The 20,619-nt window shown below is 43.8% G+C and overlaps 1 protein-coding gene across 3 annotated transcripts in view; it reads right to left on the bottom strand.

Moving 5' to 3' along the window:
• The window catches only part of shf (Src homology 2 domain containing F), an 82,580-nt gene that overhangs the window by 8,510 nt on the left and 53,451 nt on the right, over positions 1–20,619 (bottom strand). The window contains exons 4-7 of one of the 3 annotated variants that reach the window (XM_076078043.1): positions 14,881–15,099; positions 13,764–13,820; positions 3,599–3,611; positions 599–615 (exon numbers count right to left, since the gene is read on the bottom strand). In XM_076078043.1, coding sequence (XP_075934158.1) covers positions 599–615; positions 3,599–3,611; positions 13,764–13,820; positions 14,881–15,099 — 306 coding nt within the window. Of the gene's footprint in view, positions 1–598; positions 616–3,598; positions 3,612–4,623; positions 4,753–13,763; positions 13,821–14,880; positions 15,100–20,619 lie in introns of all 3 variants that reach the window. The other 2 variants (XM_076078042.1, XM_076078044.1) reach the window with 2 other exon arrangements.

Raw genomic sequence — 20,619 nt, 5'->3', positions numbered from 1 at the left:
TTTCCGTTACAGAAATACTGTACTTTCTACTCCACAAAACATAACAGCTATGGCTACCAGTTACTTTTCAGATTCAGATTTCACACAAAAACATATTAGTCATCTCACCACCCCTCAGATTTATCTTGTGACACAAGTACTTTTACTTTTGATACTTTCAGTACATCTTGCTGATAATATTGTCCTTTTACTGCAATAAAAGGAATAAGCAATAAACTGAGCACTTTTAAATTATTGTAGTAGTACTTCTTCTTCAGTAAAGGATCTGCGTACTCCTTCGACCACTGCCTGTGATGGAATATGAGCCAACAGCAGGTAAGAATATTGAGACAGGGTGCTGCAGTTTCAGCTCCGACCACCAGGTGCTCCCCTTCATCTCCTACTCAACTCCAGGTTTATCTCGCTGGCCTTCAGCTCACTGAAGCAGTCCCCTAAACATAAACTCATGTAAAGGATTATTGCAAATGACTCCGCCTACCGTTGTTATCTTGGCCTCTGCACTTTTGTTCATTATAGGGCTTTGGGCCGAGTCTTAAAACGACAGCCAAATTGTACTGTTGGATGACGTGCTGGGCAAATTGTGGCTCTAACCTCAGACCCGTGGACGACTGTGAGCTGTAGCGTCTCTTCCTCGGGGTCTGATGCTTGAACTACAGGCCGTCAAATGATGTTTCTGTGTTGCCCATAAGTCCCACATGGAAGACATCATTAGTTCTCTACTTTTCCCATACAGTCCATTTGAACCACATGCTGACTGCCGGGGGAATACGGTGCAGGTAGGATGAACATACAGTATATACGTGTAAGGGTGAGAGATAGCGTTTCCATGGAAACTGACCAAGGGGACAAGGGAGATGCATGTTTGCTCCGCTCATCCCCGTCAACGCTGACAGACCACAACATGAAGACGCAGTCAATTGCTCTCCCACTCCCTTCTTCGCTTTCAATTTCTCTCTTCCTGTTTGCATATGTCCGGCCCTTCCTCTCTTTCTCCCTCCCCCCCTCCCCTCACCTTTTCTTTTTATCCTTTCATCCCACACACTCCAGTCCTGTCTCTCTCGGTCTCTGTGTTTTTGTTTGTCAGGGAAAGAAAAAGATAATGGGAAATTGGCTGTGGAGAAATGTCTGCTCGTCTCATAGAGAAAAAGCAGTAGCAGCTTTGATCCGTTATCTCCACTGTTTCTGATGACCCTAAAGCAGCACGATCAGTCTCTAGATATGTCTGATCCTGCAACTACATTGTTAAACACAACCAAATTGGGTAAAATATGCACTTGGACATAATGTGTTTTTTTCCAGGGATCTTAACATTTGAAGCTGGAAACGGTGGAGTGAAATAAGGATGAATGTTGCTATCTTGGTTTCCCCGCACAGTCCATCTTTCAGTGGATCTACAGCCCTCTCAGCTCTCCGCCTGACCTCAGCTCTTCACATTTTAAATCCTCCCAGCACCCCCACTAATTCCTATCCTACACTTTCCCAGATTTAAGACAATCACTGCCTTATGTGACCTTGATTCAACATTTTCTTTCCTCCACTTCCTATAGAGGGCTGAGTGGCTATTGTCAGAGGAGCTCACCCCATCAACCTTCCCTGTCAGAGCCGAGTCTTTTATTTATTTATTTCGTCTAGTATTACCCTGAAGGGAGAGCCTCCAAACGAAAACAAAAGCTTTCATTTGATTTGCTCGACAGTGAATGAATCCATGTTTTCTTTGATTTGCCAGGCGTCTCACAAACACTACGGCTTCAAGTTGTAGAATTCTGTTTTAAGGCTGAATGTCAATGGGAGTTAGCTAAACTCATTCTCCGGAGCACACGGTCTGAGACATGGCGGACAGGAGATTGACGAGAGGATTGGCCCAGGAGGGGAACTAAAACCCCTGACGAGAAGGTGAAAACACACGTGCACACCTTCACATGCACGCAAAAAGACACGTACGTAAATGTGCAGGGGCATCTGTGTGTGTTATCAGTATTGTTGCTTGTAAAGCACCGCAAATGGAATCTGTGTATCAGATTGAACTGTCAGTCAGATGGTGACTGATGGCTTAAAGACCTGCCCCCTTCAAACACATGGCTTCCTTTAGAGAGCTCAATAAAACACAGAGGGGCTGAGGAGGGAGAGGACACACAGATAAACACAGAGGTCAAAAAGACATTTCCGTGATTACACTCCCGACCAATCCATAACACAAAGCGCTGCAATGTAATTCAGCACAGCACAGCACAATACGAGACAAAATAATGCCTTAAGAACGTAGAGAGATATTTATAGTGACTATCAAACATCACAAAAAAGCCTCTTAAATAAGGAAACACTATAAAATGGAATGGTAAACTTTTCAAGGGTGTTCAAAACATAAAGTAAGAAAAACACCAAAAAACGTAGTTAGAATAATGTACATGAGGCCTATGAATGACCCGAATATGCCCGTTCCCTTGCACACATTCCTGAGCAAATCTCTCTAATTAGGCTGTTTAATTAATCATCATTTCCTAATGGTGGTACTCTCAAAAAGGATGACTAGTCTGAGGGGTAAAGTGTGCCATCGACTGCCGTATTGTGATGTGAAAATGAACTTTTCCAGCCAGGACGTGTGAAATGATTAACAGGTCTGCATCTCATCACAATGCACCGCACACTGAAAATAGTGCTCGGTGTGGTGATACCCCAGAAACTGGCAGCTTTTGAAATAACTTACTTTTATGTTGATATTAATTATGTGCATCAGGAACTCCAATAATGATTTGTTGGACGCTTTTTAATAATATATTTTTTAGAGCTGCTCGTTGCTGAATCCAGAAGTTAATCTCTAATGATTCCACCATCTAGGAATATGCTTTCTTCTTTTACATAGATCCAAAAATGAAACTCTCATTAGGCTTTTCCAAGACAGAGGAATGACCCTCCAAAGTGTCAGCTAGTGGATCTATTTGAAATTAAATTTGTTTTTTTTTTTAAGTCTTCTTAGAGTAGAGGCAGGAGCAGGTGATACCAATGCTTCAAAGTGTGGGATAATTAATTCATGGAACAAAAAAAGGGTCAATTTCTTCATTATACTCAGAGGAAAGTGACTTCCATTTATATGTAGATGTAATATCTGTCCTGTCAAGCCGCATTACAATTTTGATAATGAGGTTGGACGGGTAAGTCAGACTCCCCTGAACTGTAATGGATATTGTTTATTCTTGGTCTATATTAGAGCAAGCCACAGACGCCTTTACAGACACATACAGACTCTCAGCTCTTTATCCTGGCTGAGCCAATCTAGAGCACGTAAACACTCCTGTGTGTAACGGATGACTAATGTCTTGGTGTGTGACTGAGGGTCCGCCTGTACGCCGAGGTCAAGAGAGTGCATTGTAACTGTATTCACAGGGGCCATCACCCCCCCCCCCCCCCCCCCCCTCTGTCTGCCACAATGGCCTCTGACCCCAACGATGTAGAGTGGGGTCATACTGGCTCAGACAGAGAGAGGATCACTTTACAGCTGGACGCCAATCTTAAACCCACTGACATCACAGAGGGAACCAGAACCTTTCCCATGGATTTATGGATATAAATCAACTCCTTGCCCTGTCCTCGCCTATAGCACACAGCGGTGTCCTCTTACATGGTCTCACACTCTAAGTCTTCCCACTTTGCCAGGGGAAATCCCATTCTTGGCATTAGTTCTGCTACACGTCCCTCTTTTCCCCTGGTAATTACAACAATCAAGATTGCGAGTCTGTGGAAGGGCTTCACGAATCAACTAATGGCTTTATCGGTTGAAAACAGATGATTACTTGTCCATTGTGATTGATAAGATGGTAAATAAGGCTAAACCCTGAGGTGAAGAGACTCTGATCAAGAGGTGAAATTGACTCAAATGAGTTGTAGAGAACAGCGGGCCAGAGGGACATCTGGGACTGTTATGAGTATGTTGACAAGAGGAAATGGGGGTCACAGCGAATGGCAATTACGCATGCAGAAGGCAGTTTAGCACAATCAAAACTAATGAGCCTTCAGCCCTAAAACCTGCACAAGAATTAGTGATTTGCTGCCACATGTAATCCAGATGGAGAAGTGCAGTAATTACTGAGCTGCTACCTAAAGTCATATCACACAGATGTCAGTAAGTCATCACTGACCAGTAAAGTGTAAGCAGACATGTTCACATTATCCTAGCCTGTCTGAACTGCTGGTATGTTTTGTAAGAATGATCCTTAAAACCTGTTCTGTTTCCAGTTCATATATGAAACCATTTTAAGCAGGAGCATTATTGGTGAGATTCTTTGCAAGCGATATGTATGTCTTTGGTAGCCAGCCATGTGCTTGGTTAGTTATTTTTCTAAATTCCCTCCTTAAATTTCAGCGCATCCACAAAAACGGGTGTGTAAAAGTGCAGATATGCAACAAATCAGACTTAAATGCTACTGGTTTAGTGAACACATGCACACTCTTCACCACTCAAACTGTTCCTTAATAAAATCAGATAAACAGACAGAGAAACAAATACTTATATAACCACATTGAAGGGATTAGACGGATGGATGATGGATCAATGGACTGACGGGTGGAAATGGGGGGTAATTGATGGGAAAGACGCCGGACAACACCCACCATGGTGGTGCTGGTCACAGCTCGTCTGTCCTGGCGAGGGCTGAGCTGTCTGGGAGGGAGACTCCAGCTCCTCCACCAGGGGAGGGCTGGTGTTGAGCTGCCCCACGGGAGGGGGCCACGGTAGGTCCTTGATCACTTTAATCTCTACTGCAAGTGTCGACCAAGTCACCGGAGGAGAGATGGGAGGGAAGGAGAGGACAGCGAAGAGAGGCATCAATGGACAACGACAAAGGGAGTGAGGAAAGGTAAGTAATGACAGGAAACGGGGAGGAAAAAGGAGAAAAGGAAGAAGCGGTAAGTGAAAGATAGATTAAGGCAGAAGATGCCAGCATTGTGGAAGAGATACGTTTTATACTGTGAGCCAAGAATCAGCAGTAGCTGAAAGGAATACAACAACAGGACTGAAAAAGAAGTGGAGTTAGTTTACCAGTAAATAGGGTTGGGTTCTGATAGCGGGTGCCATATTGGATTTGATTCCAGGTTATCTAAAATTCCTGGATTTCTAAAGAACTACGGACTAATGGTCAAAGGTTACTTACAAATGTTCAATAAGGGATTTGGAAGGACAGATTCTGATTCTATAAAGCGCTATTAAACCCCAACCCTACCTGGAAAGTTGGGCTCTCTGGCCTCTCTTCCCCTCTCCTTTGGCTCTCACGCAACAATCCAGACTGGAACCCACAATGACTAACCTAAATCTCACCAGAGATACAGTAGAAACATGGCAATGCAAAGTTCTCAATCCCTACTTTTACAAGAATGGATGCCTGACGTGCTGCATGACAGACTTTAGTTCAGAGGCTGGCCCAAATAATACACTGCTGCACCACAAATGTGAAGGCTATAATGTATAAAACTGCCTTGAGCTCAGCAACAGATAGTCATTGATACAGTACATCAGCATACACTCCGCTGTTAGTCTTTGTGCTGAGTTTGAGAAAAAGATATAAGGTTCTATATTAAGATAAACAACACTGCACACAATATCCTTCACTGGAATGCACCGCAGAGCATCCATCCTGGCAGTGGATGCTCCCCGGGCTTCGCCCCTTAAATAATGTATTCCTTATGTCCTGCCTGGGTAGTACCAGGGTAAATGGAGCACCCTTGCAAAAGCATATCTGTCACTGAGCAAGGGCCACTTGTCAAATAGCTTAAGATATGGTTTTTTTCACGTCACCCAAGAAAACGATAGTGTTAGAAACCAAGGCAAGTGTAGCTTCCTGTAGTGTCGCGTTCCTCCAGAAGTTAAAAATGTTATGTATAATTCCATAACTCTTTTTTTACATGAATGATCAAACACAGATCTTCAAGTGGGGCAACTCACGGTGCTACTAAGAACATTTTAATATCCCTCTCCATGGTGCTGGAGATGTTACCGCAGTAGATGGACGTACAAGTACAAGGGACTAAAATGAGTGTGATTTCATTAATTCAGTTCCTACTGATGTCAGACAATGTTGAGAAGCATCAGAAACAGTGAAACCAGCTTGCTAAAGGTGCTGAAAGAACAAACACTGCAGGTGTGGCCCGAAAAGAGACACCTGAGAAGCACAAACCAACAGGAACCAAAGTACATACGATTTAAGAAAAAGGGAAAATATAACAAAACTAACGAACTAACTACAAAAATTGTATTTTTGTAGTTTTAGTCAACATTGGTTATAGGAACCTTTACTGCTCACAGAATTACCCACAGTACAACATGTTAATAACTTCTAATTAAAGACTAGATTCCTATTAAGACAGTAGTAATAACAGCAATCATTTTGTCAGAGTTAGAGGCACATTCTGATTCAGAGTAACACTCCTCTAAAGAGAGTTGACTAAGTGCTACTTTATCTCAGAGGAAAACAATGCAGCTGCATACATAACCATTAGTATGGCACTGTGCTGTGTTGGCTGGCATACAGGCTGGTTTTCAGTGGGAGGAAGAGCATAATGTTATGAACTTGTCTGTCTTCCATCCTGCAAGGAATTGCAGCGGCGGTGGTACAGGACATGCTAATGAGAAAGAATATCTGCGGGCTGGATGTATGGGAGAATCTGGAAAACATTCAATCCGACAAGCAATTAAATAGCTGCCCCCCCCCCCCCCCCCCCCCCTGGTGCCAGAGGGGTAATCGAGAGAGAGGTGGCTGGAAGGAGGAGCTGCTTGCGGTTTACCCTGATGGGAGTGATGTTGGGTGGTGGACCAGTGGGACTGGAGGGTGGGGAATGGAGACAGGAAGGTCAGAAACTCTGGGAGATAATGTAACTTCCACTACTTTGGGGTGATGTAGGGGACTCTCTTCCTATGAGATTAAAAGCCTAATACTCATTTCACATTGCAGATTAGCGTGTAATTGTTTGGGGAGCAGAAGGCTGCCTCCACTCTGCAGCCTCACTGTGAGACCACTTTGGTGAGTGTGGCTCAGATGCGCTTGGTTGCACAGCTGAATGATAGCATTTTGGCAGTGTGAAAATTAAGACAGGCTGCTTCAATAGCTGAGTGTTTTTAGTTGTTTTTTTTAACTCCGAGTGACTGGAATCTCCTTCACCTTGTAACGTATTTAAAAATCCTGCTGGCCCCAAGGCTTTGAATCATCATTGACTCTAGGTGCCACCCATTGCTGCATGGATGAGTGCATCTTTACACCTTGTAGCATTCTTCAGTGACAAATTCAAATTCTGGACTGAGGTGGCAACAGCAGCACACTAGAGCTGATTCACACATCAACCCTGAAGGCTCTCCACACAAACCTGCTTACAGCTGATGCAGATTTCGTCTTGTATCAGCTCTGTGGATGGCCCAGGTTAAGTGTTTTACAGACCAACGGTGAATATCAGGGAGGAAAATAAAATAACAATATGATGTCTAAGTCATGTGAATCTTTTTTTTTTTGTTAATTAGTCATTATCTAAAGTGGTAAGCCTGCCCACTGTAAATCACTTTACGCAAAGACTTTGTAGCATAACACAGAAAGTCGCTGTCTGAATTTACGATTATTGAATACAATTAGGCTCGGGCTTTTGTAATTATTTGTCGCAGTGTCTGCGTTTTCTTTTTCTGTCATCAAAAGACAGAAAGCCCTACACATGAGGACTATTTCCGAGGGAATATGTAAACACAGCCAAAGAGAACTACATCGTTGCATTTGGATCAATACGCCACCTCTGATCTGCATAATCCATATTAGTACACAAGGCCTAGTGTTGACATAGGGATTGAGGCTATTAACAATTCTAAATCCGACAGAGGGCATACAAGTTAGGCACACAAAAGTGGCCATGTTAAGACTTTAAATAGGAACATTTCAAAACAGCGTTGTGTGTGTACGTTGCATTGCCCTGCTTGCTTTGGAAACACGTGATGTTGGCAGGATGTCACTCAGACTGGACACCGCCTGGTTGAGCACCGGTCTGGAGGTGGGCATTCTGTAAGCTCCTGTGGTGTAAACGCTGCGGCTGGTTAATTGTTGCCTGCATGTTGATTACAGTTCATCAAAAGAACCAGAGAATACTTGAACAATGGACAAGGGTCCCTATTTATCGTGTTTACCTCCCCTTTGTTCTCCCAGGAGCAGATCTATCTTTAAAGTCAGGTATTTGTTTACCCAGGCTTTTCATTAGCCCATAGCACTTCATCACTGTAAACATTGCAGCACCATAAATCAGCAGCAATGCTTGTTTCCACCAACGGCATTTAATTTAGTTCTGCTTAATTTGGTCGACTAATTGCATGAATATTCAAAACAAGCTGGAAGATTGCAGTGTTTATGCCGCACATTGTAAGCAGAAGAGCTTGGAAACAAAACCAGCCTCTTCTGAAGACGCGTTTGTTCCATCGGCACCCAAATCATTATAGATAACAACTGTGTAATGCTCCGTGGGAACTGAAATGCCACCTCGTGATTCTCCGCATACTGTATCCGCCACATTATACGGTCCGGCTCTCTTTCAAAGCGCAGATCTGCTTTGGCATTAAAAATGAAAGCGGCAAGGCCTTTTCCCTGTTCTTCTATCAGGAGAGAGAAGGAAGAGATGCGTTAAGAGATGCCCGGCCAGCAGGAGCTTCTACGGGGGCTTCCCGTAGAAGCTCCTATACTTTGTGAGAGAGGTTTACAGTGCTGTTGTGTGTGGCCAATGTGTGTGAGTGAAGATAAGACCTGTGGCAGCGCTCAGGGAAAAGAGGGCAGGACACATTTGAGGCCCATGAAAGAGCGCTGTCAGGAAGGTTATCAGCAGGGTGTTGCTGCCGAGGCCGGGAGGACGAGACAGAGCTGAGGAATGACAGACAGCGTGGGGGGGGGGGGGGGGGGGGGAAACCAGACCAGCCAAGCAGACAGAAACAGAGCCATGGCACCCACAAAACAGCTGGCTTTAACCCAGGTGCAAATAACCCGCGCAGGACTGTAACTGAATCAATTATTTATTTTAGGACATTAGACTTGAGCCTCAGGTTTCTGGGTCGTTAAGCCCACGAAGATTCATTAAAAAACCATAAAGCTCCCCAAGACCTGAGGGAGCAAGCGACAGCGCCTTCTCTTATCTTCCGTGTTAAATGCATGGTACCCCGCTGGCCGGGGGCCAAGTGAAAGGAGTTAGTAGCAGGTAACAGAGGGCAAGGAGATTAAGTGACAATGGCTCTCAATCCCAGTCCTGCTGTGACGAGGCTCAGATTTCCAATGGCGGCATGTCCGCGTCTGGGTGTGCGAGTGAGTCAAAACATACGGGCTTACACTGGCGGACATGCGAGCACACTTTTCTCTCGGCCTCACACGCAGGCTTCTTCATGCGGTCAAATTCTAATGTGTATTTCTCACTCTTCACCTCCCGTCTCATCCATCACCAAGTCAGCAGCCATGAGGGAGGGAGGAAAGAGGCTGTGGCGAGTGTGGGTTCAGTCTAGAGTGTGTGTGTGCGTTTGTGTGTGTGTATGTATGCATGTAGGGGGGACAGCGAGGATGAGTGATTAACCAAACCACAAGTACACCCCCCCCTAACACTCTAACAAGGCAGGGAATTTACATTCCATTGCATACCTGTCAGGAGATAGCCCAACAGTGAATAATAACACCAAAGCAAGTGTTGTGACGAGGCGAGCAAGCACGCAGGCAGCGGTACGGACAGCGGAGGAAAAAGGGCTGCAGCATGGAGCATTAGTCTGCTCTCCTTCCCCCATCATTAATGAAGACAAATAGTCTTTTATGCAGATAGCGAACCATGTTACACCGTGGTGGGAGGGCGTGGGCATTGTTTGGTACTTATTTAATCCACCCTCCTATTTCTTTTTTACACCCACTCCACGGTTTAGTAAGGCTGTGTATCTTTTTCCATGATCTGTTAATTCTTTGTTCGCAGACACTTTCATTTCCCGCGCAGCTGCAGGGAAATAAAAATCCAAACAGCAAACATGTATCATTAGTCATTGATATTCCACGGCCACGAAGTGTTCCAGCAACTATAGCAACATCACTGAGGAAAATTGCTCTCTTGAAACTTAACGGCACACGGAGTTATAGTTAGGCTGACCTGAAACTGCCCTCAAAACATTTTTACATACTACCGTAATTGCTGACGTCTGGGGACACGGCAACATCACCTGCATGGAGCTTGTTAACAATTCTCCATTTCACCCGTGTTATCTACAACACTTAACAAGCATTGGACTGAGATAAAAGCTCCACAAATTGTTGTAAAACAACACAATATTGTGCTATCTTCCTCTGTATAAAACATCTGCAGTAGATCACGAAGTAGCTTCACAAATAGGTGGTTTATGTAATGCGTTTACATTTTCCTTGATAATTTATATGAAATGACATATCATCAATAAATGTACATATGCATACATTGTTTTCAACCCTTGGTGGGTAGCGTCAAAACTGCACTAAAAACACTAACAACTACACAAAGGTTCAGATAATGCTGATAGCACCAAAGCCACATGGCCCTGGTTTGAGAGACCAGACATATTGTGAAACAGCTGTTAAGATTGGCAGTTTCCACCCAACGGTTCATAAAGCTGTTTAAGAACTCCAGGACAACAGCAGGGTAACCTGGCGAAATCTGACAGCAGGCTCTAAGCTGTCTGGAGACAACTTCAATATTGAAGCAGTGTATCATTTCTTGATATTGGAGGGAAGCTGATTGCAAAGATCAGAGCCTCGGGTGCAGGCACACATGCTCAAGCCTTGAAAGGTGGGAAACCCTCTCTAAGCCCCTTCATGTCTGGATCCGAGGCCGGTCTACACCGAAAGCCTCGTCCCAAAGACATATTTCACGTCATTCCTCTTTGTTCCATGTCTTCCAAATAGTGGGGAATTACTTCTGCCTGAATAAAACATAACGCAGAATGAAGACAATAAATCAAAGGACTTTTTGGACTGCAGCTTTCGTCTTTGAAAGACAACTTAAAGACTTATCTCTCAACACTTTGACATCCAATGGAAATTAAATTAATCATCATCAAAAGAGGGACGCTGTCTGTATAAGGGGGAGTTGAAAGAGGGATGTGTTAGTGAATAACGCCCGTCACAAACTTCTGAGTGCTGCTTGACAGAAAGATAATGAGGGAGAGGAAGAAAGTGATTAAGAATGCAGCATCCCTTATTTAACTAATCACTGGCAGAGGCAGAGCAGCGTGACTCCTATCAAGACCTCAGTGCCGAGAATACACAGAAGTAAACAGGAAACAGAAACGAAGTGACAAAAAAAATAAGGAAAAATAATGATGATAAAAGAATAGACAGACATATGATATTTATGCACATGCATACATACAGCCTGCTCTGCCTGTCAGAACTGCGTCGATCTAAATATTTATCATATTACTGAGTCATCAAACTATCTTTCCAGCTGCTGTGAGGAACTTTTAACTGCCAGTTTAATTCTGATGCCTCTATATGACCAACATAAGTAAACAAGACAATCAGCGAGGAGATTGTGTATTTCTGTATAGTTATTTTGAATGCTTGTCATCGATGCCCTCGGGTCGGATTCCGTGTGAAATCAGATGAAACCATCTGTCAGGCCGTCAGACCCTGCTGCAGTAAAATGAGAGGTTGTCTAAAGGGACTCGGGGTTCTCAGAGCGCTACTGCTTTCGTGAACAGGGATCGGCAAAATCAACACAAAATAAAGGTTCCCTGTAGTAGCTTTAATGAGGTACAGCAGGTTGGTAACGCTCATCACCTGCAGGTATGCACTAAATACTCCCTCAAGTCTTTTTCTTCCTCCACAAATGAGATTGATGAGCTTCCACGTAATGCCACATGAGAGAGTTCACACACACACTCAAACATATTACATACAGCGAAGTCCAGCTCAACACCTGATCTGTTTCTCCACACTCCTCCATGCTGCTGCTGTCACTATGGCTCACCTGGACCGCAAGCAACTAAGTAATCAATGTAACGTTAACATCTACAAACATAGGCCAGCTGGAAATTAGTCAAAAAGTATCACAATTTGAATTACGCTATCATAAGAGACAAAAAAAGAATATTGAAATGAATGTCATTTTGATGTAATGACTCAAACAAAAAGTCTAAGAGTTGAGAATCAGGAATACAAATATGTTCACTGTGGGTGCTCTAGTGTCCTTGGATTTGTTTGATTTTGGATTTTAGACATTGAAGCGCAAACATTTCCCACCATTCTGTCACAGAAAAAGAGCAGTTGTAGAAATCATTAATATCCCCAAACTGCCTTGACTTGACTGTCCCTTACAGGGGTACATATATTGACCGCAACTATGTGACTTGTGCTTTAAAGGGTGATTTCATTTTAACATGCGGAATCTTATGATCTGCCTCCAGCTGTCTCACAAAGTTCATCTTTCAACAGAAAAACACCATCAAGGATTAATCTCTCTCGCATCATCTACTTCTAATCAATTTTGCTTTATTGAAATGCTATAAATGCAATGCAGTGTTCCCAAAGCAAATACGAGAGGAATACAACAGAGGAATGCATGGAAATGAAAATAAAAGTATGGAAGATAAACTAGAATATGATCAATATGAAGAAAATGTCCATCATTTTTATATTGCTCTGCGAGATTACATTTACACTTCCAAGTGTAAAAAACTAATCACAAACGTAGCAACTTATTTTCCCAACTGTATTCCACAAGAAGACTTCGGGCCATGCATATTTATAATGGCTTCTTTCATTCAGCTGTAATTAAAAAAGAAAGGGTTCATCCACTGGTGAATTAGTCATCCTGAGGAGTTGACTTCGGCAAGATTAATGTTTTTGTGCAGAACCCCCCCCCCCCCCATGGAAGTAAAAACAGCCTTTCAGTATTGTTCTAACTGCAGTTTTAATTAAGGCTGCACAATTAATCAAAATGTTGTCAAAATCGCAATATAGCCTATTGCAGTTTTCAAATTTTAGGAGGCCGAATATTTGTTAAAGGCGTCAATATAGCATTTTATATTAAATATTGTCTCGCTGCAGAGATGTCCTGGCCGACAGATCAACATCTACAGATAAACGCTTTGATTGATACAGATCCCCGCAGAAATCCTACCATAATCATTTTTACATGTTTTTCAATGAAAATGAGAATAATTATGTAAAAATTATTCCCTCTAACATCGCAATTGCAATTTCAAGTCGTAAAAATTTGCAATTACATATTTTTTCAAAATCGTTCAGCCAGAGTGTTAATCCTCCCTTGGAGGTGGAGGAGATAACATCGATTCCCACAGCAACAGGAAGTGTTACTGCACTTATACATTCATGTGTACACCGAAAGGCTGATTTAAAGTCCACTTCAAGCATTAGGCAATCACACTAGTGGCTTCCTGATAATGTCATTCTAATCAACGTGATTTGTATTTGAAGTGGATGACATTTTCTCAACAAACTAGTAAAATACATTTTTAGGGCTCACATGACCATTATTTGCAGAGTTAATCAAATCTTACACACTTTAATGATCTGCAAAACATGCTTATAACATTCATTCTAAAGGACAATTAACCTGTGTGCTGAGGATTTAAGCAAGTAATCAATCAAATAGCAAGATTCAGGGCAACCCGTATGTTTCAGGCATCAAAGCCGAAGTGTAAGCTGAATATATACAGACAGACAAGAGACAATCCCCAGCCCCGTCTCCAATGGTACCTGTGAGGGATTTAGAGGCGCAGTCCTTTCCTCCGGGGGGACCTGATCCAGTGCCACTTACAGAACCCTCGTAGCTAATGCAGTCATAACAAAGCAGAGCTGTTCAAGGATAAAAAAGACAAAATATAAAGAGAGAAGGGGCGATGAAAAATAGAGTCATGGGTTGCTGATTTTCTATTATTATATCAGATAACAGGGCTTGGCATTTCTTTCCAATTCGGGGTGCATTATTCATATTCCAAAGCCATATTCTTTCCAGGAACAGCCCTGATTGATGTTATGGCTGAGTTAGCCATGCTGAAGCTCTCAAACCACAGCGACTACCTGCACCTACATGCACCTGGAAAACCAATCATGCCCCCCTGAGCAGCATATCTATCATTTTTTTAGCTTAAACAGGCTGCACTTGGATCAAAACAAGCACATAGTAGACTGGACACCTGCAAGTGAACTTAGCGGGTGCTTTAACAGAGGAGGGGAAAACAGAAGCGTTAACAGAGAGTTTAAAGCAGCAGCAACCCTCACAACCTGACAGAAGCCAAATTCAAATGTGTTAGAGCTGGAAGAGACAGACACAGGGTTAGTAAAGCAGAAGAGAAACAGTTGCAGAGTTAAAAGCTTGCAATTTAACAGCAGTTATTTCTAAACTGGTTTAGTTTTCACTGTCTGACTGTAAGTAACAGAATATCTTTTTTTAAGTTAAAGTGGCAATGCCTAAGATTTCAGTCCTGGTTGTTTTAATATTTTCTATTTAAGTCAAAACAATGTAATTGTGCTTAGAGTTTAGCAGTTTGGAGTCTTTCTGTTGATACATTAGCTTCACGTATTCAAAACTGTCGGCATTTAGTATTTTTGTGTGTAAACACCCAGTTCGTAATACTCAAATATACAAATATTGCAATACTTTCATCAGGGGGCCATAGGCGAAATCACTATTGTGTTACCCTCCTATGGCAATATTTCAAATGAATATCTTTGAGATTGCCACTTGAAAGTGTTGTTGGATCAGGATACAGAAAGCACGTTTTAATATTGATTGTACAAGAAAGAGCAAAGCGTGGAGGTTGTGTATTTTGTCCACACAAGTCTTTTCATGCTATGCAGTATGTTCCTGATTTTTAGCTACTTCTCCTTGCGTCATATTATGTCGGTGTCGTACCTGCAAATGCTTTGGAAATCCTCTCTTTCTTCCACTCCCAGGGCTGGTCGTACTCCTCGGGGGGCCGCTCGTCATCCTGGGGCAGCCGGCTTTCTCTGGGGCAGCGCGAGTGCTCCGGGTCAGAGTCTCCGCCGTTCTCGGCTGGCTCATACGGCGTGTCGTACAGGGGCGGCTGCCTCATCGACCCTTCCTTGGGTCCTCGCCCACCGGATCGTATTTCTACAAACAAGGAGAAAGACCGGTCGTTAATGCTGGGGTTCTGTGATAAAACTTTATAGATGAAAACGGCTCTGTGGGGCAGAACACCGTCCGCATGCGAGAAATGAGGATTTATGACAGTAGATGCAATTAGAAAACACTAAAGCAGGACAGTTTGGAAGGCCTGACTTGCACATTTCGTGTACAGCATGTGATGAATGTGTCGTGATATTTTAACTGATTTGACAGATGGTCACAGTTTCAGCAACTTGCATTCTTGTTATAAGGCTGAATTCACAGCCAGCAGGTTAAAGGGCACTAAAAACATTGCCTATCAGACTAAAAGGTTTATCTATTTTCCTCCATCTTTAAATGAGAAAGAAGCTGTAAACCAAGTAAACCCTGTCATTTATTATGGCTGGTAATAAACAATTTCTGATCATTGTAGAAGAAACGGTACACAAGGGTAAAAAGGGTAAAAGAAAAGTTGCTCAACTGTTGCCCAGTGTTGCACTGCCTCAACAACCTGGGTTTGTTTTTTATAAGGTAGCTGGCAGCATAGCAGTCAAACCGTAGCCTCAATGCACACTAACAACAGTTAGCAAGGCGCCGGTATGAGACGGCTACAGGTGCTACATGTACCGAGTTCACATCTCAAGTGTAAATCCCCCACCAGCCACCATCAGGAAGACAACAATCTGCATGTTGAAGGGATGTGCTGGGTGGGATGTGCGAGCGGTATAGTACATGTAGAGAATGAGGGCGACAGTTTGCTGTTGCTGGAATGATAACAGTAGTGGGAAGCAGAAGAGAGTGTTGAAATCAGGGGAGGCCAGGGGGGCCTGGGGGGGCTGAGCACCTGCAACAAGGACACAGTGTAACCTCCCTGAGCACAGCAGAAATCACACCACGGTTCTGAACAGCCTTGCCCCCGGGCTGCACATACCTGCTCTGTCAGAACAGAGACGGCACCGATTTCCTTTCTCACTTTGTTCCCTCTATGTCCCATATTCAACATATAAGGTCTCTTTAATCAATAGTTGATTTACACCCGTCATTTCAGTAGTATTATCATTTTCTTAAAGTCGAGATATACTCTGGTATAATGTCATTTCACCTTGTGCAATCTCTGCACAATGCACAGAGGCTCCTTAGTACATGCAACAGTAAACACTTCTTGGAAAATTTCAACATCTGTGGTTTGTCTGTAGTTGGATATTTCATGTGTCCTTGCTTTCTGCATGAATATAAAATCATGACTAAGACGGACACTGCCTTGAAGGATGCCTGGCCGCCGTTTGAGATATTTAATCTCATAGAGCAGTCAGGTTTATCTCAAGCATTTCAAAGAGGCTGTGAAAATCACATTACTGAGAAATATAAAGCAAAGCAGCGCCAAATATTTCAGCAAACCCCAAACATGTCAACGTTTCAAACCGTTTCCTGAATATGGCTTACTCTATATACATTTTAGGTATGTTAAGAATCATGAATCTAATCGAGCTCATGTTATAAATCGAGTTAACATCACCTGACCTAAACTAGGATGCAAGCGAAACCTTTCTTTCTCCATGTAAGCAGGTGGAACAGACCTGACTCCTAATGAAGCCTCGTGCCCTTGAGAACTCTCCTCATCTCCTTTTTTTCCTCCGCCTCCGCCTCCGCCTCCCCTCACCAATCTCCCTCCACTCATATGAAGTTGTTAGCAGCCTGCACCCTTCCTCCTGGGCCACATGAAGCTGTTAGTGGCCAGCACTACCATAGAGTAATGCAATGTGAAGAGAATGAAATATTATGCCACACTACTGCATAATTGCCTCTTCGCCCAAGGGAGCTCTTGCGGAAAAATGAGCAATGCGTTGAGCCTAATGGAGCTACCCGCCGGCGGTGGTGGTGGTGGTGGTGGAAGCGGAGGGGTGGAGTGAGGTGAGGCTGCCTGGGCCCGTATCTCAGCGTAATCCCGCATTAGGCAAACTCACACTCTTTGATCTAGCAGTTAAAAGACTTGGTACTACGAGATCCCGGCATGATTAGGTCCTCCCTCCCCTGCAGGAGAACAAATAGCTCTAGAAGGGGGTGGAAGAAGCAAAAGCGGGGCTGCCTGCCAGAGGAGGCAAAATGAGAGTGGGATGGGAGGAAGGTATTACTGGTGGTGAGTAAATCTTGTGGGAAGACCCCTTTAATTGGAGGCACGTTGCCTTCGATAAACTGCTGCAGTGGATTGAGACTCCCTGCTAGCTCCGAATGAGGCCTTGTGTGTGTGCAGATAGCAGCCCCGTTGGCCTTCTTCCTTCCAACCTCCTTTCCTCGTTTCCTTCCTTCCATCCTCCACTCTTTTCTTTTTTCGCTGTCAGCTCCTGTTAAGGCACGCTTGGTAAGCTGGGTGGGGACACATCAGTCTCGGCAAATTACAGTGATTGGCATGGCAGTAGGGTTGCATGTTTCAACACAGCTGCAGTCTATCTTTTTGTCTTAGACCTCTACCCTGTGTTAAGGGTCAGAGGTCAGACGCCACACCCTCCCTTGATGTGCCTCATACCTCCCCCTCCCCAGATGACCGAGTTCCTGTCCAGATGCTGCACTTCCTCTCCCTCATGCTTTTTGCCCCTTGCCTACTTGGTCTTGACAACTCCTACATTCATACCCCTAAAATGCTTGCAATATTTGATTTTCCCTAGTATTGTATAAAGGGAAGGAGAGGAGATATTTTATGCAGCCGAAAATAAGTTTTTGCTCCAAAAGGTGTGTTTAAAAGTATTTTAAGAGACAATTAAACACCGAGAAAGTGTGCCACACTCCACGGGGTTTCGAAAGTCATGTAGCAGCAGCAGCAGCACTGACCATAACCATCTGTTTAGGGCCACTAAAAAAGCTGCATTCAAGCTGTTTCCTAATGAGAAAAGACACAGATACATCATAAAAACTTTAAAAAGCACCAGTCAGTTCAATGCAAGTTTCCACATGCAAGCAAAAAAATAAAAATAAAAATAAAAATAGAGGCAGTGAGAAGAAGAGCTACGCTTTAAAACAAGGCTCAAATCCTGTCTTCGTTATCATTTTCATCTCTGGTTCATGAACTAGAGAGATTAATCCAATGGAAAGAGAGGAACATGCTCCTTGCAATACATCCAGGGGGGCTCCTGTTACACGCACTACAATAGAAGCCCTCTGGGCATATTATCACGGCAGTGCATGGGCAGGCAGAGAGCTCTGGATTCAATTTAAAAAAACATTAACAGCGACCAACCTGGCAACCGCATCCTGCTGCACATAAAGGACTGACCGAGCCATCTAGCCCTCATCGTCCGGACCGCTCCTGCATTACGTCGTCGTCCTTCTCCATTATTGCCAACCGGTGAAAGTGAATGCATTTGCAAGAAAGTAGCAAACAATTGCATAACTGTGCTTTTATTGCAAGGCTAAAGCTTCAAATATGTAAAAGGGGGAAAACACATTTATCTGCCTCTCTGGTTGACTGCCGCCCGCCCACTCCTACTGAGCCAGAGAGAGAGTTTGCTGTGCGATGCGCTTGCAGAGGCACACAGTGAATATCTGGATTTGATTGAGGGGGATCTCTTGTGCACTAGTGAAGGATTAAATGCGATTGACTTTACACCCCAGGAAAACAATGGCCAGAAAATACCCAGGCTTCAAGGATTCGCTCTGCCTGCTCCCTGAGCCAAGTCACTCTTAAAGAAAGCCTGAACCTGAGGAGCTATTGTCACTTCATAGAGCTCGGTTATCAACGAGGTGGATCTCTGCCGAGAGCCTCCATCTGAAGAGCATGACGAAATATGCGTGAGCCAAATGGGTAACTAAGTATATATTATAGTAGAACACTCCCTGCATGGTTCAATGTTTTAAAACAGATAAATGACAGAGCAGATGCTCTCTGATTCAAACACATGAATTACTAAACTCATGCTCATGAATGCTAATAGGTATTTTAGAGATCGGTGACACTGGCCCAGCCAAGCTTGTTCCATGACAAAGACACACGTTTATGAAGGCTACAGGGTTGATCAACAAAAGCCGCTGCAGCGTGGCTCATATGTGGCATGTGAGGCTTTTCTGTAGCTTTGGTTATGATGGTCCAGGTCTGTGAAGAGACAACAGGGCTTATCTTGCCTCGGCAGTCAGAGATTTAAGCTATATCGGGGGCCACCCACATATATCGTGCGTCAGTATGAGAGCGGGCTGACAAGAGAAGGTGTTTTGCTCCTTGACCCGTGGCGGCCGGCTGTTGAGTGTCATTCCGCTTATTGAGTGGAGCCAAGAGGAGGCTCCTCCCTGAGACCGTTACCCAAAGACCTCTGGGAGAATCGTTACGATAAGCAAAGACAAAACAACCCTGTCAGCTTTGTGCGCACGGCTTACCCCCGATTTTGATTTAATGTTCACGTCTCATAGTGTTTTAAAATGGAACAAAAGCAGCAAAGACAAAACAAGTTAATTAACACGCGCGCTTTTGTCATACGTCTCTTTTCACAGCCTGCACAATTTCAACATTCAGTACTTTGATTTGATATTTGGAGACAATTTGTAAAGCTTTGATTTTTTTACAGTCGTGCCCGTCTCTCGGCGAACATGACAGGTTTGTCAATCTGCAAGGGGTGTGTGTGTGTGTCTGTGTGCTGCTGTGTCTCCATCAGCCTCCTGCAGACAGAACAAAAGCAGCCATGCCTTTGTTCTCACCGTCTCCTTCTTCCTCCTGGCTCACACTGTGCCAGGCTTGCGGTGGGTACACTCCAAGGCCTCTGCCTGCCTGTCACACGTATACTTTCCGGAAGCCTGGAAGCCAAAGCTCAGACAGTCTATTCACGCTGGGCCCAGAGAGGAGAGTATTTTGGGTTTTGCTTTCTTATAAATGCCTACTGTTTCAGCTGGAAGTCATACTTTTTGTCATTCAGATGAAACATAGTGAAAGGCTCCTGTAGGCAGGATGTGTCACCTTTATGAATTAATGTAAGGAAATCTCTCTAAACGTTATATCAAACAGGCCACGTAAGTGTATCCATTTAAAGATGGTGCAGCCAGTCACATGTAATATCCGAGTGTGTGGGTGTGTGCACCCGCGTATGTGTTCATTTGCTGTTCCCCAAGATGGCCTGAGGGAATAGAATCTGAAGAGTGTCTTCCACAACACGCTGACATGTATATGTATTCGTTCCCTTACTGGAGCAAGAGAGTATGTCTAAAGAGATGCCATAAAACAAAGCAGAAAACAAGAGGGAGGCGGGTGATGACGGAAGTCAGCCAGACAAAGTAACAGAGAGTGAGAGTCGTAGGGAGACTATTGGGGATGTATGAGAAAAGACAGAGACAAAGAGCGACAGCCAGTGAATAGAAAATGGGAAAATTAGAGACAGGCATGTGATGCAAGTTTGTCACATGAGGGAGAAATAAACAAAGAGACTGCGACAGGAAGTCGTGGAGTGATGGGAAGAGAGAGTGGGAGACACAGACACCAGGAGAGGCTGGCAAGAATAATAAAATATGCACAGCAGTGAAGGGACGCTCCATATCTAGCAGCTAACGAAC

The sequence above is a fragment of the Anarhichas minor genome, unplaced genomic scaffold (assembly GCF_050575085.1).
Source record: "Anarhichas minor isolate MPS153535 unplaced genomic scaffold, ASM5057508v1 ptg000062l, whole genome shotgun sequence".
NCBI lineage: Eukaryota > Metazoa > Chordata > Actinopteri > Perciformes > Anarhichadidae > Anarhichas > Anarhichas minor.
This window is presented reverse-complemented; position numbering and strand designations above follow the sequence as displayed.